Raw genomic sequence first — 25,367 nt, 5'->3', positions numbered from 1 at the left:
GCGCCTTATGGAAGTGACCAGGACTGTTGGGGGAGGGGATTGGGGAACGGGGATTGATTGGGCAATTCTTGTGCGCAAAGCATCACTACTGCAACTTCATAACTCCCGAGCTCCATGTATGTTTATTACACGAGATCCGCGTTCGCTTGCCATTTCTCATGTACCATGGCATACTCCTACTCCGTACTTTCTCTGTAGAAATTGCATTGTCAACCAGTCATGAGTATAAATAGACTAAATTTCGAGGCTGAAGTCTTCCAGGTTCAGTGCAGAGCCCAAAAGCCATGGGCTCCGCCCTTCCCACTGCGCTGGGAAATGAGCTTGTCCCCGGCAGTGGGGATGTTGGACATCACCAAGTGCCACCCAGATTCCAGGCTCGGTGCACCTGATGGTCTTAGGTACCGGATGCCAAAAAGGTGACCGTGCGAGTCGTACCCTAGATTTTTTACTAGCCTCCAAGCTACCCACTGGAGACTTCAAATAGTGACTAATAATGACATATGAGAAGTACATGAGAGGTCATGTATAGTGGGTCATGTTGTAACATCTACCTAAGTGTACCCTATATTGGTACATGCACACTCTAGCCGGGGAATCAACAACACCCTTGACCGTTGGGCCAACCAAGCAAATTGCCCACCCCCTCAGGCCCTGACCTACGGTGTTGCCGGCTGCCAACATTGACAGCTTGACTCCCGCCCCCCCCGAGGCCCAGGCCGCCCACCTCACCCCCCGGCCCATGTCCACCAAGCAAAAGAGAAGAAGCCTAGAGTAAGGCTTGGGATCTATGGTCGCTCATTCACCGACGACACTCTCATTCTTTCTTGACACTGCATTTTGTACCCACCCATTGGGTGACTTGTATGAATGGGCTGCTCTCTCGTCCGTTCTCTCCTTCTATAGCCTACGCGGTAGCGCTTTGTGCTCCGACCTGCTGTCCTTCGAGGCCACCCAACTTTATGGCGCCATCTAAGACATGTACGTGACTGAGCATACACGTCCCAGTAACACTGGCCCCGATTTTCTCGCTACACCTCCACCCGAGCTCCGGCCATTGTTTTAACCCCATGACTCAGTTAGACACGAGCAACAGTGGTAACAGCAGGTTCCGTTCCTCGCGAGCCTGAGCCGGTCAACGCGATGGGGACGGAGCCAGAGCTCGAGCCCGAGCCGCTCCCAACGCCTCCAGCGACAGCGTTTTCTTCTCTCCCGCGAGAACAACAACAACCACAACCACACCAGCCACCTCAGCACTCGACGCGAGATCCACCGACGCAGCAAGGCACAGCTCAGCGGGATCCTCGCCTCAGACGCACACCACCCAGACTGGGCCGGAATGGTGAGAGATGGCAAGGAAGAGCAGCACCAGCAAGAGGTGGAATGGTTGGAGGAGCTGCAGCAACAGCAGCAGCAGCACCAGGAGGTGGCGCGCCCAAGTCTAGGCTGCGCCTGTCACCCGGTGCCATGCCTAGATCTTTACTTCCGGTTACAGAACGCAAATCTCAAGAGGAAAACGCTAGTGGCTGGAGGTCAAAGAAGAGCAGTCAGGACGATGACAAGTGGGACATGACACCAGACGGAGGGTCAGCAGGGCGGGAAGGACGACAGTTTACCGTGTGGAACGTGGGGAATAACGGGCGCATCTACTTGAGGTACGTTACTGGCGCCCGCAAGTAGCAAGTCCCGAAGCAGCATCTTTCCTTCGCTACTGCTGCCAATACCCGTCATGGCTGGCTCTCGTTATTGACTGATATAGGCCGAGTGTCCGACCGGCAAATCAACGGTACCCCCAACCGCAGTTCGTGTTCCCCACGACTCCGCCGAGCACCGCAGGCTTGGATGCCCTGGCAATTGGGAAGCGTGGGGGGGACGGGGATGGGGACGATACGGCGACACCATTGACCGAGAGAGGGTGGACGCCAACTCCTGCGCCACAGACGCTGGCCACATCATACCTCACCAGTAGGGGACCATTGGCACGGACACGTCAGCGGCGTGCAATGTCGGACTCGACCATCCCCGACACTAGTGTTGCCCGTGAATCAGATGTCGGAGGCTTCAAAATCATCATCACCCAGCCCGGCGAGGATCAACGGCCGAAGACCTTGGAAGATATCGATGCGGGTCTCTCCCCCCTCTCCCCCCTCTCCCCCATCCTCGACATCTCCATTCCATCCTGGAGGATTGGTACCCCGCGGTTCAGCATGAGAGGGACCCCGTTTATTCATGGATCATCATACGCGCCCACTGAAGAAATGCACCCGAGCAACCCGTCGCTTCTCAACCGGACTCTGCGCGACCCAACCCCCGAGTTACCCGTCTCTGCTAGTCCAGATTATGTGCCGCACATCCAACCACCAAGTCCCCGTAACCTGGTCATGCCGCGCTTCCCCCCGCCGCTTCGGTCGACCTATCTATCCACACACCTCGTCGTCGAGCCTGCCATGTTCGATGCGCTTACCTTCAAACCAGAGTGTGATGACCGCTCCATTGTCAGATACGCACCATCGACGGGCGCCGTGACAGCTGCCAGCCCACCGCGACTCGTGGCCGAAATTACATCGCCCAGCTTCTTAGACTATGATCTGCTGTCCGACTTCTTCCTTACCTTCCGCTCCTTTCTCGAGCCGGCCGATTTGTTGCGCATGCTCTTCTCTCGGCTGCGGTGGGCAGTGGGCCAAGCAAACGAGGAAATAGGCACCGTCGTGCGTGTACGGACCTTTGTTGCCCTCCGGCATTGGATTCTGAATTACTTCCTGGATGACTTTGTGATTGACCACGGGCTGCGAGTTCAGTTTTGCAATCTGCTCAACGACTTGGTGGACGAATTATCGCAGGACTTTGGGGAGCGAAAACCCTGGGTGAAGATCTTGACAGAGCTGAAGAAGTGCTGGCGGCGTGTCTGCGCACAATTTTGGGACGGCCCGGATTTTGATGCCTCGGCCGGTCCAGATATCCCAATATCTCCAGGAGGAATCGCGGGGAACCGTGACTCCAGTTTGAATCCGAGTATCTGGGAGAGGATGGACTCGGATCTGCTGCAGTTGGACGGATTCTTTGTGCCGAATTCAAATCGAGAGGAGATGAGCTTCAACGCCGGTGTTTTGAGGAGGCAACCCAGACACATTGATTATACCGTTATCAGTGGTAATCGCCCTGGTACTCCGGACAACTCCCCGATCGAGGATATTGGGAGAACCCAGACCTCACCGGGCAGTATTACGAGCGTGGATGTGATATCTTGTTCGTTCCCAGCCAAGAACATGCGGTTTGCGCATCCAGGGGCCAGTCATCCGTTGGCAGCACACCCAGTCGATCCGAGTTCCGTGGCCATAAATGCAGACATGGTCGCGACAACTCCCCGGGCATTGATGGGCAAACGAGTTCGTCCTCAGCATAAGCGGAATGGGAGCCTTACGGATTCCTTGCGAGATCATGGGCCCTCAACTGAGAGAGAGCTCTACAAGAACCCCGAAACTTCTCATCCCTTGCTTTACGCCGGAAATTTGGTCAGGGGGAACCTTTTCCCCCCAGGGCAACCGTTCGTCGAGATTCTACCGCCCAGTGCAGCAGGTGGACCAAGCCGCCGGGCGACAGTGTTTCAGTCGCACCCCGCCGAACCGCAGAAGGACAAGCTGATGGCATCAGCCATGTCGGGACAGGGGATGAGAAGGCTGCTCGGCAGTGTTCGTCGCGCGTTGAGCACAAAGGGTCAGACAGTGTCCCCTACCCAAGGCAACTTCATCAACATCTCACCAATCGGACCGCGAGGGGCAACGACGAACAGGCTCCCTGGGACTGCGATAGTCCCGCAAGCCCGGTCGCCCCTGAACGGCGCCAAGTCCCCGGTTCGCATCGACCTCCTCGGCGCGGAGATCGCCGAAGATTTCAAGAAGGCCGTGCGGGAAGACAGCGCGGCAGAAGCAGAAAGGCAGAATACATTAACAGGCGGCCCAGCAACCGAAGCCAGTTACCCAGACGAGATGCTCGAGCGGTCGGAAGCGTTCGCTAGCAACCACCCGGGCTTCAGACCACTCAGTGATATGGCGATCACCACGGGGAGCAAGTCCATCGTCATTGTCGATGATACCCTGCCCATGGGCACGCCTCGCATGACCGGTGCTCTCCCTGCTGTGAATTCTTCCGTCGAGGCTTTTGCCGAGATGTTCATGCCAAATGGCGCTGATCTGACGCCGCCAAATACTCCGCCCGGTCGCCCTATGGGCACACCCCGAAGGTCGTCACACATCTTCATCCAGCAGGGCCCGCACCCGCCCATCCCCGTGGATCCACTCTCACCCTCTCTTCCGGACATGGACACGGTCGGCCCTGATTCCACCATAGCTCGGCCCTCGGAGGACGCCGTCCGGCCCTCCTTCGATCAGTCACTGGCATCACCTTACCTACCTCCCCTGAGTGGAGTGGGAGGCCACTTTAGACACCCTTCGAGTAGGTCTTATCGGTCGAATTCATCCATTTACCGTCGCCGGTATGCGTCTTTTACGAGTGGCACCGCACCTCAGCCAACCATCCGAAGCTTTGACGCCACTACCTTCTCCGAGGGGTCGATTGACTATAGGGCTGATGTCCCCGCACCGCAGCCTCTTCGGGTCCTCAGGAGACGCCCAGGTGGGGATCTCCGGGCTGTTGCCAACGTGGGCGATCTCGAACCTGGTAGCCTCAGGAGGTCCAGGTCAGTCGGATCTTTGACCACTTTCACGGACTCGGTGAGAAGTTCGTACATCCAGAGCCCTACCGGAGATTCAAGCGGGTTCGTGAATATAGTCAGCAGCGACTATTCGCGGGACCGGGCCGAGGCGTTCTCTCTTGGCGCCATTGCAGAGAAGAATCCGAAGCGGGGTGTCTCGTTATTCAGCACACACTCGTCGAAGCCCGTTATGCGTCCATCATTCGAGGCCGAAGCAAAGAAGCTCGCCCAGATCCCGGATGATGTAGATGACGACGGCGGTGTTGAGTCTGCTCTCTTGAAGCTGGAGGGCAAATACCAGAAAAGGATGACTCGATTTTCCATCGATCCGCTCGGTCTGCCTGCAGCGGCGGATGAACCCTTCCCGGCTGCTGGACTAGCGGAATATGGGCCTACGACAATGTCGGAGAAGGCCGAGCATCGCCAGGTGCAGGTAGCCGATGACCATTTGGTGCTCTTACCTTCATCACCTACCGCTGGAGATGACCAGGGGAGTTTGCCCGCTCTATCAAGCCTCGGAAAGCACCACGAAGATGTCCTCTCCTTCTTATCAGAAGAGTCTCGCAGCTCATACTGCTCCATTCCTCTCCTGGAGCGAGGCTTGACAGATGACGGGCGGAGCAAGAAAACCGCCACGAGGGAATGGACGGACCGGTCCGTTCTCCGTGCATCTGACGACGATAGCCCGAGTCCCATGATTCAGCAGAATCCGTTCGACTCACACCATCCATCGTATGACTTCGTCAAGAAGACCGAGAGTATGGAGAAGATTAAGCCCGGCGACACTGCCCCGACATCCAGCCCTCCTCGACCTAGCACGGAGCAGTCGTTCTTGGACGTTGACAGCGACGACAGCGGCGACAACAGCGATCTCTCTTCCGAACTATCGGCAGAACTACTCGGGTCCGGAGACGATGGAGTGATGTTCGCCCCTCGTCGTCATGGGATAGCCGTCTCCAATTTACCAACACACCCACTCAATGGGGATTCGCCGAGTCGCGAAGCTCCGCCTCATCCAAGCATGAATTCGCCGTCCTCACCTATGACCCTCGTACAAGCGCTACAAATGTCTCCTCCAAACACCGCGACCATCCCTGTGCTTCATGACCATCAACTGTGGGGAGACAAGCCGCTACCGCCAACGCCAGAGACAACCCCGATCATGGCGACGGCTGCATATGCACTCAACTCCAACTCGCCAGTGGATGCCTCCGGGTCGAAGGAGACGCTCCGGAACGTCCCGAAGCTTGATATTCCGAATACTCATACCCAGCACGTGGAACCTCAGCGTAACAAATTCTCGGTGCATCTGCCGTTCGTTCTGGCATTCGACAGCGAGATCTTGGCTCAGCAGTTCACGCTGATCGAAAAGGACGCGCTCAACGAGATCGACTGGAAGGAGCTCATAGATATGCGCTGGAAAAATGCCGAGCACAGCGGCATCAATACCCGCAGCTGGGTCTCGTTCCTGCGCGACACTGATGCTAGGGGCGTCGAGGTCGTGATAGCCCGATTCAACATCATGGTCAAGTGGGCCATCTCGGAAGTAGTCCTGACGCAAGGTCTGGAAGAGCGTGCGAGATGCATCGTCAAATTCATCCACATCGCCGCGGACTGCCGAAGATACAGAAACTTCGCCACGACGAGCCAGTTGACAATCGCGCTGACCAGCAACGAGATCGGCAGGCTAAGCAAGACGTGGGCAATGGTCCCAGCGGCCGACATGCGGACACTGAGGGACCTCGAGGCTCTCATCAGCCCGACTAGGAACTTCTATAACCTGCGCAGGGAGATGGAGGGCGGCGGGTCTGTCGGTGCCGCTAGCGCGGACATGGGCTGCATCCCTTTCGTGGGCATCTATACCCACGACCTGCTGTTCAACGCACAGCGACCGAGCGAGATCGCGAGCTCACCGACGACCGCGCCGCTCGTCAACTTCGAGAGGTGCAGGATGGCAGCCGGTGTGGTGAAGACGCTGCTGAGGCTGCTGGAAGCGAGCTCGTTGTATGCCTTCCAGCCGATCGAGGGCCTGACGGAAAGGTGCCTCTGGATGGGTGCCCTCAGCGACGAGGAGATTCGACAACATTCAGAGGCTCTAGAGTGAGATGAGGAAGATCCGAGGCAACGATACAAACGATACGACCTGGCGTGGAGGCATTCTTGATACCCCATCAACTTTCAACGAAACATGACTTTTGATTCGACATTTCGATAAACCGATATACCCCCTCATACTTTTTTTCCTTCGCGGCGACCTGCCCTTTTTTTCGTTTTCCTGTCTTGGTTTTTGCCTACCGACCCGCCATATACACCATGTACCATACAGTCATAGACCTGTCTGTTCTGCCCACGCACCACCGACCTTTATTTTTCTTCTCTCTCGTTCTTTTTATTTGGCCAGGCACCGATACCACCGATGCCACCTGCCATCTACCAACCAACCTAATCGTATCACGCTCGCTCAAAACCCACCTAATCTTCATCAATGTCATCTTTCTGGCATACTAGCTTGGACCATCTTCCCTTTGTGTTTCCCATTTCCAGAAGTCATTCGCAAGGAGGTCAAAGCGAAGGCGTTTTGCGCGTATCGAGAGACGGGAAGGGGCTGGAATTCGGGACTCCTTTTATCTGTATTTTTTTTTCCGTCTCCAGGAATGGAAGCGGGCCACGAATCGGGGTTTTTGGGGTTTTTGGGCATTTGGCCTTTTGGGAGGTTGGGGGAAGGAGGAGAGGTTGTGCCCGCCAACTCTGGCCGGGACTGCTATTTCGTTTTCGGGATCGAGGGGCTCTCTCTGGCTTGGGCGAAGCATGGCGGGCTGTTTACATTTACATCATACCCACATACCCACTACATATCCGCCCGTGGTTTGGTGGTGAGGACGACTAGATTTGCGGCTTTCTTTGGACCCCTGGATTGACCCGGTTCTCGAGGGACAAGAAGCTAAAGGAAATAAACCGATCATTTTGATACATCTTGATCCTGCCTTCTAAGTGACCCAGCATTGATGCGTCGTCGTGGCTCTCCCTAATTCATACCCCTTCACTGAGACCATACTAGGTGCATCGACAGAATAGACATACGAACGATCATGCGGTTTGCACCAGAGTCTTTTCCGATTTTTCGATTTCAAGGGGCTAGTCAGCGTTGGCAAACAAATGGTTCTTTTTTTTTTGTCTCCAGGGGTCCCAGTTTACGATTCCCATCCACCCATAAAACCTCCAGCCTCGCCGACAGAGCCTCGACATGTCGTCGGGCGGGATAACGATCAAGTCCACCCCTTTTGACCCCACAGGGCATTCCCTCTTCCCCGGAGGCCCGTCCAAGGACCGGCCCCCCGGGTTCGAGTATCTTTCCCTCATTAGTGCGGCCAAGTTGACCTTCGGACAAAGGAGAGCACCATCTGCGAGAGCCGAGAAGTTGAAAGGAGAGGGGGAATAGTGTAAGGATAAGAAAAAGAGCTTCCAAGCCGGGATATAGCACTCCGCGCCCCCCTTGCCACCGTACGCCCTTGATGATTGTCCTCCCTCGATGCAAGCAACATGTCCCCCTCCTTCCTTCTCCTCCGTTTTTGTTGTTTACCACTGGGTAGGGGCCGCCTCCTTGGTGGCAGCAGTGGCGGCCGGGTCGGCGCCCCACTCGCCGCTGGTGGCGGCGCCGGCGGCAGCCGGGGTCGCGTCCCAGGTCTGCACGGCGGTGGCGGGCGCGTCGCCCCAGTCGGCGGTGGCGGCGCCAGCGAAGCCGGCCGCGGGCGCCTCCCAGTCGCCGCCGCCGGTGGTGGCGAAGCCGGACTCGATGGCGGCGACGCCCTCGGTCTCGACGCCGGGGAGCTTCTCCTCCTCGATCTTGTCCTCGGCCTCGGCCTCGGGGTCGCGGTCTGGTGAAGGGGGAGAGGTGGGGTTAGCTGGGTTTTTGTTCTACGTTTGTTCTGTGCGCCTTTCACGGCTCGCTCGCGGGGCGAACAAGGGGGGGGGGGGGGGGGGGTTGTTATGGGAGGACTGGGGGGAAAACATACAGAAGTACAGATCAACCATGACGTCCCAAGGAGTCTCACGGTTGGCGATGGTGCCACGGAGGCGGAGGACCTCACGGGCCAGCATCCACCAGACGCAGCCGATGGCGTGACGACCCTTGTTGTTGGTGGGGAGGGCAACGTCGACGTACTCGGTGGGCGAGTCGGTGTCGCACAGGGCGATGACGGGGATGTTGACGTAGCTGGCCTCCTTGATAGCCTGGGAGTCGGTGCGCGGGTCGGTGACGATGATCAGGCGCGGCTCCTTGAACGAACGGGTGATGTAGTTGGTGAAGGAACCCGGAGTGAAGCGGCCGGCAATGGCCTGGGCGCCGGTGTGCGCGGCGAACTTGAGGACGGCACGCTGACCGTAGGGACGGGCGGAGATCACGCAGACGTCGGACGGGTTGTCGACGGCGACGATGATGCGGGCGGCCAGGACAATTTTCTCCCTGGCGCGGGGTTAGCCAAAAATTCGGGAGCAAAAAAAAAATGAATCGCCTTTCGCGATCAACATGGGCAAGAGTAGAGCTCGTTCCACACGTCTTCTCTGAGGCTGTACGTACCAGGTCTTGCCAATGTTGAGGACATTGACACCGTCCGCTCGGGTCTTCCACAGGTAGGGGTTCATGTGAACCTGGAGATTCTTGGAGCCGATGTGGCATTGAGCTGCGAGGAGCATCTCAATGTCCTGGCTAGTGGCATCGAAGGCCGAGGGAAGATTTGCGGGCGCCATCTTGACAGATCTTTCCTTCCTTGAGGAGTGAGAAAGTTGTCGACTGTAATGGCTGAAGAATTTGGGAATCTGCTTGGTCAAGGATGAAGAGTTCTGAGGATCTCAAAATCGCAATAACGGCTTCGATTCCAGCAGTAAAAGCTCGAATTCCTATTGGTCCTGCAGTTTGAGTGGGCGGAAAAAAGCCCTAAGTGCGCTTGCCTTAGGCCAAGGAACCTGGTCCGTGTGTCGACAGTCGTAACGGCGTCTCTTTTCGCCGGATTGCCGAACTTTTCCAGGGGTGTGAGCTAGGTACGTACCCACTCTAAAACTTCATCGCCATTCGTATGAGCCAGGAATGGCTCCAAAGATCCCTTGTAGCTCTTTGATTCTCTAAGAAGACGCGATGCCGCCTCAAATACCCGGCCCGCAAGGGCTTCGGGCTCTGACGCGTAAGGACCCGAACCTATTGCGATTTTGAAAATGATCAATTGTCTAAGTACACAGTACAGTATGTCTCCGACCGGCAGCGAAGCCACGCGCGACAAGCCTGCAGCCCTTCATCCAAACCGCCAACATTTCACGGAAAGAGAAGAAGAGGCGAATGAAGCAAGATCCCTACGGCTGGGCTCAATCGCAACAACGTAAGGCTGCTGGCGTAAAGCGGCAAGACGAACTGAAGAAAGTGCGAGACGAAGCTTGGGGCTCGCCTATCCATGGCATTCCCACTCCGTTTGTGGAATCCTTCGACTCGGCAGGCCAGGCACCATTCTCGACACCACCGGTGGACATAGACGGCAATCCAGCGGGAGAGGCCCACGAGCTCCCGACGTCATCAGAGCTCCGCAACTTCCTGCTCAACGAAGCCGAGATTCAGGACGCAATCTCGCAATCCTACATCCTGACCAAGCCCCAAGAGGCGACCATGCGTACCTCTACCGATCCCGTCTTGGAAGAAAACGAACGGGCCGAGCACGAAAGGAACCATCAGAAGGCTGTCGAAGCCCTGAAGCGGATCACGGATTTACATAATGGCAACGCGAAGGACAGGCGACATACCAATATTAGGCGGTGCATTGATACTTTCGGACGGCATAGTACGGACCACAGCCTCGAACGACCAACTCCTCCGCCGGCGCGCGGCGTAGAACCTATTCCGAAGCCAGAAAGGGGCGGGCCTGACACGGGGAGCAGCGAGGTGCAGATTGCGATCCTGACCGCGAAGATCAGAGGCTTGGCGCTCAAGCTCGAGGGGCCCAAGGGACATAGAGACAAGAACAACAAGAGGAGTCTCCGGCTGATGTGCCACAAGCGGCAGCGGCTGCTCAGGTATATGGAGAAGAAGGAAAGAGGGAGCGGGAGGTGGGAGTATCTAATCGAAACCCTCGGGCTATCTCCGGCCACTTGGAAGGAGCAGATTACTCTCTAGGCCAAGGATGTCCTTTTGTTTCGTCACGTAGGAAGTTGTCAGGAGAAAGTGTAGAGTATATAAAACCGTGTAACCACCCTATGTACAACACGCTAAACAAAAACAATATCAAGATTCAGGTGGCCCTCGATCAACTGGGGATCTCATCAATGCGCCATTACCTGTTCCGACTTGATGGTCTGAATTATTATACAACGACACAATCACCCCCCGACCCCCTAGCCAACTCAGAACACGCTAATGTAGTTGTTGATGCGCTCTTTCTGGTTTTGAGCTATACACTCGGCAATCCAGGTGATGTTGCGGATTTCCTGCACGAGAGGTGTTAGGCCAACGCTTCGATTAGATCGCCCAGTCTCCGGGAAGAAAACATACCTGCTCTCTCAACTTGATCCAGGCATAGACAACACCGTATGTGAACTGCCTTGTAAAGGCAGACTTTGAGATCTCCATTTCCTTCTGGTAAAACATGTCCTCCAGACTCCTGCCGTCAGTCCCGGTACCGCCTCCCATGTTGCCAGGACCGGACGAGCCGCCTCCAAGACCAGCAGTGTCGAAGAAGGTCTTATAGTCTGTAACACCATCCACTGCAAGCCGAACGCCATCGAAGTCGTCAGCCCGCGAGAGCATTAGAGTGCCTTCGGGATAGAGCTTCCCAAGGCTTGGGTACAATTTCAAGCGCTCCGCCTTGGTCAACTCCGTGCCAAACGAGTTGAGAGTGATGTTGATTGCGCGCCTGTCCGCCTCAAACTCTAGGATTTCGGACATGACCTCGGAAGTCGGGGTACCTGCCATATCGGGGTGGGTGTTGACGAAGTTGTAGAAGTCTTCGAGATAGTTCTTGTAGAGCGTGTTGCGGACTATCTCGATGTTCAGCTCATCGAGGTCTTGATGGCTCAAGCTGCCCTTGAAGTAGGGGGCGAGAGGGGTCTCGATCAGCACGCTGTTATATAGCTCCTCGATATTTGTTGCCACACAGAGCACCGGCATAGTCTCGAACCAACCCAAGGGATGGCATCGGTCCAGCAGTTCTCGGGTATCTCGCTCATGAAGGGTGCCGGTGATCAATAACGCAACGTTGTCGATCATATAGCCGTACGTCACATAGTCCATAAACTTGGCGAGGGTTCCCACCGCATTTGCGCGCACGTATCGGAATTCGGAAACAAGCTTGTCTGTTGTCTTCCCGGCCAAGCTCGAGGTGGGTGGATTCGGCGGAAGGGAGGCGAGGAAGTCGCCGTATGCGGGTCCGAGTTGCAGTTTGAGATCTGGTGGAGAGTCAGTATCGGCGGCCGTATTAGGGAATCATAATAACTGACCATCGATATTTTCACACTGGGTCATATTGGTGTAGTTGCTGCCCGTGAGGAGGCCATTCCTGTATCCACGGATAACGCCCTCAATGTAGCTGTTTCCATTCATCAGCCGACTCAGTTGCAAAAGGCGCATACTCAAGAACATACCCATTGTTCACGTTGAAGAAGAGGCCCTCCATCTTCGGTGTGCTTGGTTTCGCTGCAAGCCCTCGAGTTGGGTCAGGGAGCTGGGGTCTTTAGAGCTACAGCTTCGTAGGTCGTTGAATGTTGGCTGCTCGGGCTTACGTTGTGAGGCTGGTGCAATGAGGCTGGTGCAATGCACGGACCAGCTTTCTTTTAGTTTAGCTTCCACCAACCAGAAACCCCCGCCCCAATACCTAGTGGAATGAGAAAAAAATTGTTTTTTGAGTTGCAGCTATTGAACTTTTTTCTTGCACATTGCCGGCTTAAGAACGAAGTGACTCCCCCGACGAGCTGCTGGCGTTCGCACAACACCAATTTTTCGAGGATCGAGAGGTATTACACTACCGCCAAGATGCCTCTTTTCATTCTCGCAGAGACGAGCGCCGGGTATGTATCTCGCTTCACCTCCTCTGCGCTCTGGCTTGACCTTCAGTACCGCCGTAAGTCTCTGTAGTAAAGCTAACAAATTTCTGTTTTAGCTACGGCATCTTCAAGGCAACAGACAAGAAGCTTCTCGATTCGGAGGACCTCATCAATCGCCTCTCGACGCCGGAGAAAATTGCAAATGAGTAGGTCCCCAGCCATCACCGCAGTCTTCCTTGATGATACTAACACGGGCCGCAGAATCAAGTACAAGGAGTTCGCCAAGTTCGATAGCGCTGCGAGCGCGCTGGAGGAGATCGCGGGAGTAATTGAAGGGAAGGTTACCCCGAAGCTCGCCAGCCTGCTCAACGAGTTCAAAGACGAGAAGAAAATTTCACTGGCGGTGGCCGAAAAGCAACTCGGCAATGCCATTGTCAAGCTCCCCGACCTGAACATCAAGACGATCTCGGATTCCTCCACCAATGACCTGTTCAGGGCCATTCGAGAAAACCTCACCAATTTGATCCCGGGCATGCTTCCCGCCAACTTCAAGGAGATGTCGCTTGGCCTGTCTCACTCCCTGTCACGCCACAAGCTCAAGTTCTCTCCCGACAAGGTGGATGTCATGATTGTCCATGCTATCGCCCTGCTTGACGATCTCGATAAGGAGCTGAACACCTATGCGATGCGCGTACGAGAGTGGTATGGCTGGCATTTCCCCGAGCTTGCCAAAATCCTTACGGGTAATCTCGTGTATGCCAAGGTTATCCTTGCCATGGGCATGCGTTCAAACGCAGTAAAGGCCGACCTTACGTTCCTCGAGGAGCCCGTCGAGGCCGCAGTGAAGGCGGCAGCCGACATCAGCATGGGAACCGAGATCACCGAAGAAGACCTGGAGAATATTAAACTCCTCGCCGAGCAAGTTGTTCGGTACGGGGATTATCGGGACGATCTGGCAAGATATTTGGAGAGCCGGATGAAGGCCATCGCACCGAACATGACGGAGCTTGTCGGCCACTTGGTTGGTGCGAGATTGATTGCACATGCTGGATCGCTCATGAACCTTGCGAAGAACCCCGGTAGTACCATCCAGATCCTCGGTGCCGAGAAGGCTCTTTTCCGGGCTCTCAAGACGAAGCACGCCACCCCCAAATATGGCCTGCTCTACCATGCTTCTCTTGTCGGCCAGGCTTCCGGGAAGAACAAGGGAAAGATCGCTCGGCAGTTGGCATCAAAGGTTGCTCTCGGGGTCCGCACCGATGCCCTTCACGAACCGGAAGATGATGAAGATTATCAACCCGGAGCGTTGGGAGCATTGGCGTTCGCCAAAATTCAGAGAAACCTTGCCCACCTGGAAGGCAAACCGATCAAGTCGGGGATTTCCATTGCCCCGCCTCAGGCCTCCCAATTCGACCTCAAGGAAGTCCGCAAATACAACATTGACGCCGATGGCCAAGTCGTTGGCGAGCCAATGAGCACTGACCAGGAGGAACGACCAAGCAAGGAGAAGAAAGATAAGAAGGACAAGAAGAAGAAGGCCCTTATCGAGGAGGTTTCCGATGTTGAGATGGCCAGTTCAGATGAGGAGGAGGAAGATGACGAAGAGATGGAGGAAACACCTGCCCAAAATGGCACATCTGCCCCACGCTCGCCCAGTCTTGCGTCTGTTTCCGAAGATAGCGACGAGGAAGCAGCGGCCGAGAAGGCGAAGAAGGCCAAGAAGCGCGGCGAGGCGACACCCGACAAGGCAGCACGACGTGCAGAGCGGAAGGCGCAAGAGAAGCGTCAAGCCGAGCGCGAGGAACGTCGCCATGCGAAGAAGGATCAGGAGAAGCGCCGAAGCAACAAGTCCGCGAAGGCCTCCACTGCGACTCCGGGCAAGTTGACTGATGCGGACATGGAGCGTCTTGCCAAGGTCGCTGGCATGTCAACTTCCAAGTTCACCCGCAAGTATGAGCGTGGCCAGATCAAGGTCAACTCGGACGGAACCCTGGACGTCAAGAGCAAAAAGGAGCTCAAGGCTGACGAGGCCGGTTCCAAGAGCTCCAAGCGCAAGCTTGAGTCTGAAGACGAGGGCGAGGACGTACGTGCCAAGGAGGAGAAGCCGAAGAAGAAGAAGAAGAAGCATCAGCAGGAAGCATAAATTGCACTTGCTGCCCTTCTCGGACCCCATATCTTCTCGGTCACTCCTGTAATATACAGCCCCCCCCGACGATACCGTCTCATGATATCCGGCGTTCCGGTCTCGATAAAATGGCGGCGTATTTGGTCCATTTGGCTTTCCACCCGATGTATTGCGTCGTTTGGTTCATAGTAAGGGGAGGAGAGGTCTGACAGTTGTTGAAGTCGTAGCAGGTCTTCGGGATCTAGAACTCCGACATCTAGTGAGGAGGATCTGGTTCTTGGGATGTTGCTCACAGACTGATTTCAAATAGGCGTTGGTTGGAATGATAAAATTTTGCTTGTTTACCCTCTTTTGCCTTGATCCTTGATCCAGATGCAAGTTCACCCATTCTACCTAGTAAGAACAGCAGTACCAGAGCTAATCTGGTGCAGCCCCATCTTGCTCGTCGTCTTCACCTGCCACCCGGGTGGGTGTTACCCTCTATCTGACCCTAACCTCGCCATCGGGGTAGAGATCAGGTCGGAGATCCCCATTGCGTCTCCCTCCGACGGTGCCTGCGAACATCTGGATTATAGCAGGTCTGCCAACTATTTGGCAGTATTCTCCTCTTCGACTCCGGCGAGACTGTCCTCATTCGTTGTTCCCGAGGTGGCTGGTTCACTCCTTGGCCTCGAGTTTTCCCTGAGCGGGCTTGGTCACTAGGCATCAGAGATGGGAGGCATGTTGTTAATTTTATGGGCATCTCTCTACGGTTCAACATGTGAATCTCCAAAATCTGCTGGGACGAAGCCTTAATATCACCCCCTCCCAGATAAGGTGGCATTTTCTCTTGTGTTTGCCATCAGATAAATTCGTCACGTGATAACGCGCCATGGCCCTCAGTGACGTCGAATTGCCGTCGCGTAATAGGACGGGAGCGCGCCCTAAAGGTGACATCCTCCGGCAAAGTGGAACTAGAGAGAGGAGCAAGCGCGTATAAGGGCTTGGTCATCCCACATCGATAAAATAGAATCGTGATACTCTTTTAATAAACTGCTCCCCAAGCACTCCCATCATCGCGCACCCCAACATCTCGATCAGATCTCAACGTTTCAATAAAACCAACAAAAAATGGCAGCCGGCACCAAGCGCAAGCATCGCGCTGACGAACCCGACGGTCCCGCCCTCAAATCCGCCAAATCCGCAGCCCTCTCCCTGCCGTCGCCACCGCACAACGACACCCCCACAACCAAGAAGGCGATGATCCCCGCCAAACTCACCACCACCGCCGTCACCGCCGCCGTCGCGGGGGAGGACATGACGCCGCAACTCGAGCGGATCGCCTCCTCCAACCGCACCCCCTTCGAGAAGCGCGTGTGGACCCTCCTCTGCCAGGTCCCACGCGGCCAGTTCACGACATACGGCCTCCTAGCCGCGGCCCTCGGACAATCCTCGTCCTCCTCCTCGGCGTCGTCTCCGCGCGCCGTAGGCAACGCCCTGCGGCGGAACCCCTTCGCTCCGGGGGTGCCCTGCCACCGCGTCGTGGCGACGGGCGGGGCGCTAGGCGGGTTCAAGGGCCGGTGGCCGCGGGACGGGGAGGGGATCACGCTGGACGAGAAGAGGGCGCTGCTCAGGGCCGAGGGGGTCAGGTTCGATGCTGCTGGAAGGAGGGTGCTGGGGTCGCCGTTTCTGGCGTTTGTTTAAGGGGGTCCGTATCTAGTCTCCCGGTGGGGCAAGGGGGAGGTGGGGGGGGGGGTTACCTCTGTTGGTGTTATTGCTGGGAGGGAAATAGGGGGCGGGCTGGCGCGCCTGGAGGAGTTTGGAGTGTGCTGGATCGAGGCCGGGACAAGCTGCATGCATGAGAATCGACCTCATTTGGAGAAGCTGCGTTGGTCTTTTTAGGGACAAGTGTACTACTCTGAGGCATTGAGAACGACGGCCTTATGATACCAAGTCTGGCCAAGGCTGTCAAACATCAACGTTTTGGGAACCATGTTGGCCCTTGATATCTCGTACCTGAGTTTTACTTTGCTCGCATCGATTTTTCCCCAACTTACCTAGCGAAAGGTAGAACAGAATGAAATGCGAGAGGCAGATTTCGACCGTGGGTGTAGAGCATTCGTTAGGGCCTCGTCGCTGGAGCTTGCAAATCTACTGGTGCCAGACAATATCATGTATCGTCACAGCGCAGAACGGCGGTCATGGGGTATTATCTCGTTTTCTCTGTCCTTTCTATGTAAACCGCGCGGTGTTACACGAGGTATCTACCCCTTATCCATGCCATCCATGATCCGTCAGTCATGCAAAGGTTCCATCCCGGTGAGCGTCATGTAGGGTGATAAGCAAGTGGGCGAACCAAGAACCAAAAGCCAAACCAGGCTCTGAGCAATAATTTTCCAGTATCCATGTCGCCGGTAGTTGCTTCATGAAAGGGGGCGGAAAGTTGGGGGTGAAAGTTCAGCAAGCCTGCACTAGGCCCCTAAATAAGCCAACGCCAGCCAGGAATTTTGGTAATAGAGAACGCATCGACAAACGCCACAATTAATGCCATCAGGTGGGGACTCCGGCGGCACATGCTGGGGACAAGAAGGAGATCAGAATGCTGATAATGGCAATGGTACGCATTGGGACAGGGACGAGATGCTCTAGGACTCGTCACCTCCCCGTCGAGGGCCGCCGCGCACGCCGCCACCACCACGCGGTCCACCACGGCCACGGCCGCGACCATGACCATCACCGCGGTATCCTCCACGGCCGCGGTAGCCGCCACGCTCGCCACCACGTCCGCCTCGCCATCCTCCCTCACGGTCGCCACGGCCACGGTTGCGCTGCACCTGGTGGAAGCCATCGTCAGCAGGGGCAGCAGGAGCCTCTGCGGGGGCATCGGGTTGCTCATCAGCCCAGGACTGAGTAGCATTGGCAGCCGGCGCAGGGGTGGCGGTAGGGGCAGCCTCGGCCTCAGCCGGGACCTTGACGTCCACCCACTCCTGAGACATGGTCATCTCATTGCTAGTGTCGATGGGGGTCTCTCCAGCTGCATTGGCACCGCCGTCAGCCATGCCAGCGTTTACGGTATGGGTGGTCTCCTGAGCGTGTTCGGTTGCGTGGCCGTTGGTGAGGGTGGCGGTATCGCCCTGGTCGATCTCGGTCAGACCTGCATGCGCAATGGTCAGGTCCGTGCTGAGTGGCTCCTTGGACTCTGCGACCTCAGATTCTACGGATTGGATGGACGACTCCGTTTGGAAGAGAGGAGCGCCGTGGGCCACAGCCACGGCCTTTACCTGCGCATCTAAAGTGGAGGTTAGCACTGATGCTTGGTGGATGGCACATATCGGGGTGGGAAACATACAAGTCGTCTCCAGAGGCTCGCCAGCGGTGCTTCTAGTCGGTTCTTCGGCACCTTTCACCAGCTTAACCATGGTGGCAACCGCATTCTCATCTCCCGAGTACACGTTCAAGAGGACACCCTCGAGGGCAAGGTTCTCGTCCAGTCCGGCATCAGCGTCCTCGGCACGGCGAGCGGCGGCAAGACGAAGGAACTGAGAGAGAACAAGGAGGCTGTCGTGGATTGACTTGTTGATGTCCGCCTCGGCCTTCTCCTTGATCTCGGCAACAGCATCTGCCTTTTCCTTCTCCAGCTTCTCAGTCAGGTTCTTCTCAAGCTCCGCCTTCTCGGTGGTCACGCGAGCTCGGTACTCCTGGTCAATCTTCTTGTACTGAGCAAGCTGCTCCTCCAACTGGGCAAGCTGGGCCTGCAATCCAGGTTTCTTCAGGACCTGAGTCTTCTGATCGGCATTGATAATCTTGGCAGCCACTAGATCGTCGAGGGTTTTGCCGGGGTGGTCGGCGATGAGCGAGTCGGTCTTCGAGGCATGGGTCTAGGTAGATTGACATGTGAGCGGTGAATTTGATAGGTAAACTAGGTAGAATAGGGCAGAGAAGGCAACATGGGGCGGTGAGAGTGGCGACAGCTTACGATTTTCTTGTTGACGTTGCGAATGTTCCTACCGAGGCAGTGAGAGTCAGATGATTGTCAATACGGTTGGAAATAGGACAGCAAGGACTTACTTCTGCAGCTCGCGGACGTAGGGGCTCTCACCATCGTCCTGGCCCGTGCCATTGGCAGCAACCGAAGCAGCCTTCTCGGAAGTCGCAGCCGTGACTGGGGCGGGAGAGTCTGTTCGCCCAACCTTGGCCTTCTTCTTCTTGGAGGTCTTGGACTCAGTCTGGACTGGAGGGTTCTGAATAGTCGAGGGAGCCATTGCGGTAGATTTGAGGATCTTTACAAGGGCTGTGCAGGATCAAGGATAGAAGGGAACGCCTGATGACCCACGGAGAACCGAGAGCTGCGTGCGATGCCGAAGCTTGGGAATGTGTCAGATCAAGGTGGCGCGATTGAACGAGAGCTCGGCTATGGGAGGGGCCAAGATGAGGAGGAGGTGGATTTAAAAAAAAAAAATTGGGGAAACGTAGGTAAACCGAGTCTAGTCGATTAGGAGTAGGAGGTACAGAGATTTGTGAGGTCTTGCAAAAGTGGTGCTTGGGGACGAGGTTGTTGATTCTTGGAATGGAAGGCTGAAATTTTTTGTATGGTTGGTCAAGGTACGCCCCTCTTTCTCCAAAACCCCTGCTCCAAATAGAAGAAGGCTAAAGAAACACCAAGAATGTCAACTACACGGGCCTAATTTTGGGATGCAGTACAGTGAATGAAAGCGCATGTCAAGGTTAACACCGCCGTGCTATAAGTCTAATCTCTCCATTTTCTTCATGCTTCCCGCCTCATTGCTATGCACACCAAATTATGTATGTATTTGTGTATACATTTACAAAACCGACCCGAACCTTTTGCCTCGCTCGCAGCGCGTTACTGGCCGTAGTATGCATGTCGGAGTCGCGTGCTGTAAATCGACGCTTAGCTTCCCCACTCTGATGGAACTGAACGAGCCTGAGAAGCAGCAAACCTTGTCGCTCCGTGCGTCTTCGAAGGCGCTATCTCCCGCGGCTCGATCGAGACCCCCGGGGCTTGATGGTAGGTTATGCTTCACCCATAATAGTTTTAGAAGCGACAATGCTCATCCTTTAAACTTTGCCAGCGTATCCTGTCTCATGCATCCGTCATTAAATGGCTTTTCTGGAGGAGGGGGAGGAGGAGGAGGAAGAAGCAGGTAGGTCTTACCGCAGTGACTTTCTTGACACTTCGAGCAGTAACACCTCTCTCGCCCCCCTTCTTCGACTCAATGGCTGCCTCCTTCATCAATCTGTCATAGCAGTTAGCGCAGCATCTCAGGACCGGGGCGCATATTCTCCTACGATTGCATAAAGAGGACGTAGTCGAGGAATATCTGGTTGTAAACATGATTAGGATTGGCCCTGGGAGACGCGACCAGGGAACTTGCGTACAGTGACGTCGACGTTTTTGCTGACATTGCAGTTCGAGTGAGCTTTGACGATCTTCTTGACCGTCGCTCGAGGGTAGAGTTTCTGTCCTGGCGCCATATTTTCGCTGGTTCTCAAGTGCCGTACGGTCCTGTATTGGCGATGATAGTATTTAGTCTTTGGAACTCAACTTTAACTTTAACGCGGGACCTTTTGGGAGCTGTTGATCTTCACGTGGATAGCCAATCAGCTCTTTTCAATATTCTAACCCCACATGTGGAGCCCAAATCGCGACCAGACCCCTCAAAGTTGGCATCCAAAACTTCAATGTCCCCTCTTAGCTGAGCTCCGGAATATCGACACACGGCTTTTCTCCCCACAAAGCGGTCATGATGCAGCGGCGCATGGTAATAAGTCTCGTACTCCCCGCAAGAGCCGACCAAGACTAACCTGTCTCCCTCATAGCTGACGAAAGAAGACGAGGAGGCCGCAGGGGAAGAGATCGAAGTCCGGCGAGAGGACCAAAACAAGATCAACAGATTCAGCCGCCTTCACCAACGAGAACTTATGATTCAGGAGGAGCTGAAGACAAAAAATGTGAGGCATCCGCGCACGGATGGGATTCTACCCTCGGCTGCTTACCATGTTTAAATCTTGCGCAGAAAGAAAAGGAGGAGCTCGACGATATCACAGCAGAACTCGAGCTTGGCGACGAAGACGAGCCTGTCCCGTGAGTAGCGGCCCACAATACATACCTCTGGACGAAAGTCGCTTATATGGAGGCAGGTACAAGATTGGCGATGCTTTTTTCCATGTGCCACTACCACAGGCTCAAGAGATGCTTGCCATCACCGGAGCGAGAGTCGACGAGGATATCAACGGACTAGAGGAAAAGCTCGAGACTCTACGAGATGAGATGACCGAGTTGAAGGTCCAGTTGTACGCAAGATTCGGCAAGACCATCAACCTAGAGACTTGACGAACAAGACGAAACCCTCACCAAACCCCTCCCTGCTCATGCTTGTCCTTGTGGTGTGGGTTGGAGGGGTGCCACTAAGGCCCAACTGGAGTCATCTTTGGAGCTATATAAGGAAAACCTGTTGGGGTCAGCCCAATGAGCCACACAAACAGGTCGTCAAGGTCGGCGGTCTAATGAGGGTGCCACCACACCCGCTGCCAACCCTTGGACAACAGGATTTAGTCTGTAGGCATTTGGGCGGTCTATGACTACACTTATTCACCTAGGTACTCAGTCAATGGAATATTGGTGGATTTTGGAGCCTGGCGGGACAAAGGGGTGGGTGGCAGGCCGGACGCGGCCCGAGACGGGAAGCTGTGGCTTGGGGGCCGATTTTGGCGGGAACAAGGACCCACTGTCAACGTTCCCTCGGAGTCCCGACGTCAGTATCACCAATAAAAGCGGCTGCACTCCGCATTGGCCCCTCACGAATGTCCAACCCGTATTCGCTCCCAGCATCCGATATCGCATGCAAGTATACTATAAATGTGTGGTGGACTCGGAGCTGTGATGGTTGACGTTCAATCAGGGTGGGGCTGTTACTAATCCAACCTCGAGGAGCAAGGGGAGAAGCAATCCCAAGAGCCTAGTGCCCGGCTATGATCTTCCTTATTTTGTTCCACAATTGCCAGATTCTACGCGACTCCTGACCTCAATTGCGACCAAATCAACCAATCACCGCCTACTGAGATGGAGCTGTTCCCGGGGATAAGCGTTACACCCACCTATTCCTCATTCTTTCCCAGCATCCAGCATACTGCGGGTACACTGTTGCTCAAAGTGACATCAATGTCCAGGATCTCTCGTCCCGTTCTTTGCGGTCAGCGTCCTTTTTTGTACTTTTAGCAAGGTAGTCTTATGGCAGGGCTCGCCAGTTACAGTCACTCTTTGGCAGTTGCATACGTTATGAAATCTTGCTGCTCTCCAGTCCTACGGTTACCTGAACAAACGACCACATGCTTAGCAGCATGGGAGATGTATATGAGCATGGGCATGGGCAAGCCCGCCGTTCTCAACACAGCCGTGAGTTTCGCACCCAAGGAGCTGTCGGCGGCACTAACACCTACGAGGCGACAATAGCCGGCTAGAGACGCTCGTCACTGAGATTGACCAGATAGATGCGTCGATGAGATACCGAGAGGAAGAGGCGGACAACAGGATCGCCAGTGATCAGAACGTGTCCAGCTCCTCGAGCATAGAACAAGAGAAGACCATTGTGTCCTGGGAGCCAGACGATCCTGAGAACCCTTACAACTGGTCCGCTGTACGCCAGCATCCCCCTCTCGCCATGTCTTTTCTCTAAACCGTCACTCTAACCCGACTGTAGAAAAGGAAAGGATGGATTCTCTTCATCGCGATGATGACCATCATCAACTCCACCATGGGGAGCGCTCTGCCGAGCAATGCCATCCCTTTTATCACTGCTCAGTGGGGCATCGAGGTCCCAACCCAAAAGGTTTTGCCAATTGCCATGTACCTCGTCGGTAAGCTGTGCAACCCACCTTCTATTTTCCTCTAGGCACTGACTAACCTTTTGCCCCAGGCTATGTGATGGGTATGATTTCCTTTCCTTTTCTAAGGACGCTTGCCTATGAAGACAGGGAAACTGCTAACTCCATTGGAGGACCTCTTTTCTGGGCTCCTCTTAGCGAGCAATATGGCCGCCGCAACCTGACCCTCGGCACCTTCGCAATATTCTGCGTGTTCACCATGGCCTGCGCCCTGTCGCCCAACTGGGCAGCGTTCATCGTATTCAGGTTATTCACCGGCGTCTTTGCGAGTGCCCCTATTGCGATCGTGGCAGGCGTCTTCGCAGATATCTATGATAACCCCTTAACTAGGGGCCGGGGCATGGCAGTGTTCATGGCGGTAAGGGACCACACAACCCCCACCCCCCCCCCCCGTTCCCGCGGTGTCGAACCCACCGCATAGGCTTACAGGAATCACCAGACCACAGTCTTTGGCCCGCTTTTTGCGCCCATAATATCCGGTTACTGCTCGACGACGATCGGATGGCGGTGGACATTTTGGATAGCTCTCATATACGCTGGAGCGACCATGGTCCCGCTTATGCTCCTCCCAGAGACCTACGCACCGATCCTGCTGGTCCGCCGCGCAGTCAAAATACGCAAGGCCGACCCGACAGCTCAGGTCGTGGCGCCTCACGAGCTCGAGCGGAAGGACTTCAAGCAGCTCGCCACCGTCGTGCTGACCCGCCCGGTCCGCATGATCATCTTCGAGCCCCTCGTCAACACCAGCTGCGCGTACCTCGCGCTGTGCTACGCTATCTTCTACATGTCGTTCCAGGCCTACCCGCTCATCTTTCAGGGCGTGTACGGCCTGTCGCCGGGTGTCTGCGGCCTGACCTATATGGCGATCGGCGTCGGATGTGTCATCTCCTTACCCATGTTCTGGGCCTATGACGGGATTCTCATCCGCGCGCAAGCTCGGAATGCGCCCTGGACCCGCAAGGAAGAGTACCGTCGGCTGCCCATCGCCTGCGTCGGCGGCCCGCTCTTTGTCGTTTCCCTCTTCTGGCTTGGTTGGTCGGCCCGGGAGTCGGTCCATTTCGTCGTGCCGATGCTGGCGGGAATACCATTCGGGATCGGCTTTATGTGTATATTCATGGCCCTTCTGTAAGCTAAGCTCCCTCCACTCCCCTTTCCGCCTTGCCTCCCTCCCGCAGGCTACACTAAATCTCCTAAAAACGCGGGCCGGTGCCTGGCCCCTCTAATCCTGTTCGAAGCTGACCCGGCCGCAGAAACTACCTCGTCGACGCATACGAGATATTCGCCGCGTCCGCAAACGCCGCGGCCAGCTGCTCGCGCTCGCTGCTGGCGACGGTCCTGCCCTTCGCCACGGCGCCCATGTTCGCGCGGCTGGGCATAGCCGGGGCCTGCAGCCTGCTCGGGGGCCTGAGCCTGCTCATGTGCGCCATCCCGTTCATCTTCATCTGGCAGGGGGAGAAGATCCGCGCCAACTCGCGCTTCTGCATCGCCCTCAAGGAGAGGAAGGAAGAGATGGCGAGGAAGGTCGAGGAGCAGCGTCTGAGGGCAGAGGCGTCCGAAAAGAAGGTCGCCCAGGGGCCCAAGGCCGAGGTCTGAGGGGGCTCTCCTCTTGTTATTGTGTCTCTTAAGGTGGGCAACTTCGGTCAATAGATAAAATTTCTGGCTCTTCATACTCCCCTTGTCAGTGACGCCTCCAATCTCTTTCACCCCTTTCCTGCAGGTGCAGACATGCCTGCGCCTGCACATCTCTAGTGCAACTCTCTGCTGTTCTTCCAGCTGCATGGTCACTGTCCGCACCTGCGCCGCCTCTCCTAGCCCCGGCCACACTACCGCCACGACTCGCTCTATAACCCCGACCTCTTCTCTCCCCCCCGACCCGCACATCATCATACCAACCCGATCCCGCCCATCAGTCCTGGCTTCGAGACCAGGTAACAGGCCATATAGGACCAAATACCAGAGAGGTCTTTCACCCCTTTCCCCCGAACATTGGGTTGCACTAATAAATTGCCTAGATGCCGTAGTTGGCTACTTGCCACACTATCTGAAGACTGGAGAAATGGTCTGCCATTCAACTCCTCTATACAAACAAACAGTTTTTTTTCTTCCCTTTTTTTTATATTTTCCTTTTCCCCTGCTCCCATTTCGTTCCCTCCCGTTTCTTTTTCTTGTCCCCTCCTCGAATGTAACGGTGGGATGTCCTCCTCAATAGCCATGTGCCTGAGGCTGTTTTCCTTCCCTCTTTGTCTTTTCTCCTTCCACTCCCGGCGAGTTACGGTGCCGTATAGGGGAGGATTCAAGACCATTTGGATAAATAGACACCAGAACATTCCGAAGGGTTGACGCTAAAGCCCACTTCCTCTGCTGAGTTTGCGAAGCCTGCTCGGTCTGCTCATGTGACGCAATAGGCGACTTGACTGGGAGATTCACGGGAGAATAGACCGTTAGACCATAGACGTGCAGCTGGGTGGATGGAGCAAAGGAGTCGAGACTACTAGAGTAGTGGATATCTAATGGCAAGTTGGCACAACGGAATGTGTAGAGTCTCCAGTTAAGCTGAAAAGGCACTCCCATGTTGCGGCTTGGGTTTAGCCCTGGTAATAACGTATGCCAGCTAGGCCGCCTGGCACACCGCAG

General features: G+C 55.5%; 11 protein-coding genes across 11 annotated transcripts; 6 read left to right on the top strand and 5 right to left on the bottom strand.

The window, feature by feature from the left end:
* Positions 1-493: 493 nt before the first annotated feature.
* QBC33DRAFT_510183 (uncharacterized protein) lies at positions 494-6,812 on the top strand (the record flags this gene model as incomplete). The annotated part of the gene is made up of 7 exons (XM_060425751.1): positions 494-528; positions 688-771; positions 947-978; positions 1,094-1,196; positions 1,243-1,436; positions 1,493-1,652; positions 1,757-6,812. 7 exons carry the CDS (start codon positions 494-496, stop codon positions 6,810-6,812), a joined length of 5,664 nt encoding a protein of 1,887 aa, XP_060288519.1.
* A 1,532-nt stretch (positions 6,813-8,344) lies between these two features.
* On the bottom strand, positions 8,345-9,537 carry QBC33DRAFT_463408 (ribosomal protein S2, flavodoxin-like domain-containing protein; the record flags this gene model as incomplete). Its single annotated transcript, XM_060425117.1, has 3 exons — positions 9,285-9,537; positions 8,722-9,170; positions 8,345-8,583 (listed from the first exon to the last, which is right to left on the bottom strand). Coding segments are annotated over exons 1-3 (858 nt in total), but the record flags the coding sequence as incomplete, so codon positions are not given.
* A 235-nt stretch (positions 9,538-9,772) lies between these two features.
* Positions 9,773-11,003, top strand: QBC33DRAFT_520793 (uncharacterized protein). Its single transcript, XM_060426405.1, has 2 exons — positions 9,773-9,885; positions 9,946-11,003. Exons 1-2 carry the CDS (start codon positions 9,840-9,842, stop codon positions 10,860-10,862), a joined length of 963 nt encoding a protein of 320 aa, XP_060288517.1. The 5' UTR covers positions 9,773-9,839; the 3' UTR covers positions 10,863-11,003.
* On the bottom strand, positions 10,901-12,439 carry QBC33DRAFT_520791 (vacuolar ATP synthase). The gene is made up of 4 exons (XM_060426404.1): positions 12,326-12,439; positions 12,182-12,270; positions 11,238-12,130; positions 10,901-11,173 (listed from the first exon to the last, which is right to left on the bottom strand). The coding sequence occupies exons 1-4, from the start codon at positions 12,355-12,357 to the stop codon at positions 11,090-11,092; spliced, it is 1,098 nt and encodes a 365-aa protein (XP_060288516.1). The 5' UTR covers positions 12,358-12,439; the 3' UTR covers positions 10,901-11,089.
* Positions 12,440-12,713: 274 nt separating this feature from the next.
* On the top strand, positions 12,714-14,867 carry QBC33DRAFT_510179 (uncharacterized protein; the record flags this gene model as incomplete). The annotated part of the gene is made up of 3 exons (XM_060425750.1): positions 12,714-12,748; positions 12,841-12,930; positions 12,986-14,867. The coding sequence occupies 3 exons, from the start codon at positions 12,714-12,716 to the stop codon at positions 14,865-14,867; spliced, it is 2,007 nt and encodes a 668-aa protein (XP_060288515.1).
* Positions 14,868-15,771: 904 nt separating this feature from the next.
* Positions 15,772-16,538, top strand: QBC33DRAFT_4246 (6-O-methylguanine DNA methyltransferase). The gene has a single exon (XM_060424137.1). It carries the CDS (start codon positions 15,960-15,962, stop codon positions 16,530-16,532), a length of 573 nt encoding a protein of 190 aa, XP_060288514.1. The 5' UTR covers positions 15,772-15,959; the 3' UTR covers positions 16,533-16,538.
* A 489-nt stretch (positions 16,539-17,027) lies between these two features.
* QBC33DRAFT_520783 (uncharacterized protein) lies at positions 17,028-19,418 on the bottom strand. The gene is made up of 4 exons (XM_060426403.1): positions 18,897-19,418; positions 18,805-18,832; positions 18,178-18,706; positions 17,028-18,117 (listed from the first exon to the last, which is right to left on the bottom strand). The coding sequence occupies exons 1-4, from the start codon at positions 19,088-19,090 to the stop codon at positions 17,474-17,476; spliced, it is 1,395 nt and encodes a 464-aa protein (XP_060288513.1). The 5' UTR covers positions 19,091-19,418; the 3' UTR covers positions 17,028-17,473.
* Positions 19,419-20,386, bottom strand: QBC33DRAFT_520780 (uncharacterized protein). The gene is made up of 4 exons (XM_060426402.1): positions 20,229-20,386; positions 20,139-20,170; positions 20,005-20,086; positions 19,419-19,927 (listed from the first exon to the last, which is right to left on the bottom strand). The coding sequence occupies exons 1-4, from the start codon at positions 20,322-20,324 to the stop codon at positions 19,901-19,903; spliced, it is 237 nt and encodes a 78-aa protein (XP_060288512.1). The 5' UTR covers positions 20,325-20,386; the 3' UTR covers positions 19,419-19,900.
* A 210-nt stretch (positions 20,387-20,596) lies between these two features.
* On the top strand, positions 20,597-21,183 carry QBC33DRAFT_510176 (Prefoldin subunit-domain-containing protein; the record flags this gene model as incomplete). The annotated part of the gene is made up of 4 exons (XM_060425749.1): positions 20,597-20,611; positions 20,670-20,801; positions 20,867-20,934; positions 20,991-21,183. The coding sequence occupies 4 exons, from the start codon at positions 20,597-20,599 to the stop codon at positions 21,181-21,183; spliced, it is 408 nt and encodes a 135-aa protein (XP_060288511.1).
* A 753-nt stretch (positions 21,184-21,936) lies between these two features.
* Positions 21,937-24,471, top strand: QBC33DRAFT_4624 (major facilitator superfamily transporter). The gene is made up of 7 exons (XM_060425066.1): positions 21,937-22,245; positions 22,293-22,486; positions 22,550-22,706; positions 22,766-22,777; positions 22,847-23,091; positions 23,173-23,858; positions 23,984-24,471. The coding sequence occupies exons 1-7, from the start codon at positions 22,179-22,181 to the stop codon at positions 24,324-24,326; spliced, it is 1,704 nt and encodes a 567-aa protein (XP_060288510.1). The 5' UTR covers positions 21,937-22,178; the 3' UTR covers positions 24,327-24,471.
* QBC33DRAFT_4287 (uncharacterized protein) lies at positions 24,472-25,276 on the bottom strand. Its single transcript, XM_060424155.1, has one exon. The coding sequence runs from the start codon at positions 25,058-25,060 to the stop codon at positions 24,617-24,619; it is 444 nt and encodes a 147-aa protein (XP_060288509.1). The 5' UTR covers positions 25,061-25,276; the 3' UTR covers positions 24,472-24,616.
* Between the last annotated feature and the right edge of the window lie 91 nt (positions 25,277-25,367).

The sequence above is a fragment of the Phialemonium atrogriseum genome (genome assembly GCF_030411735.1).
Source record: "Phialemonium atrogriseum strain 8032-3 unplaced genomic scaffold QBC33scaffold_1, whole genome shotgun sequence".
NCBI classification, from domain to species: Eukaryota; Fungi; Ascomycota; class Sordariomycetes; order Cephalothecales; family Cephalothecaceae; genus Phialemonium; species Phialemonium atrogriseum.
Note: the sequence above shows the minus strand (reverse complement) of the source record. Positions and strands in the feature narration are given on the sequence as shown.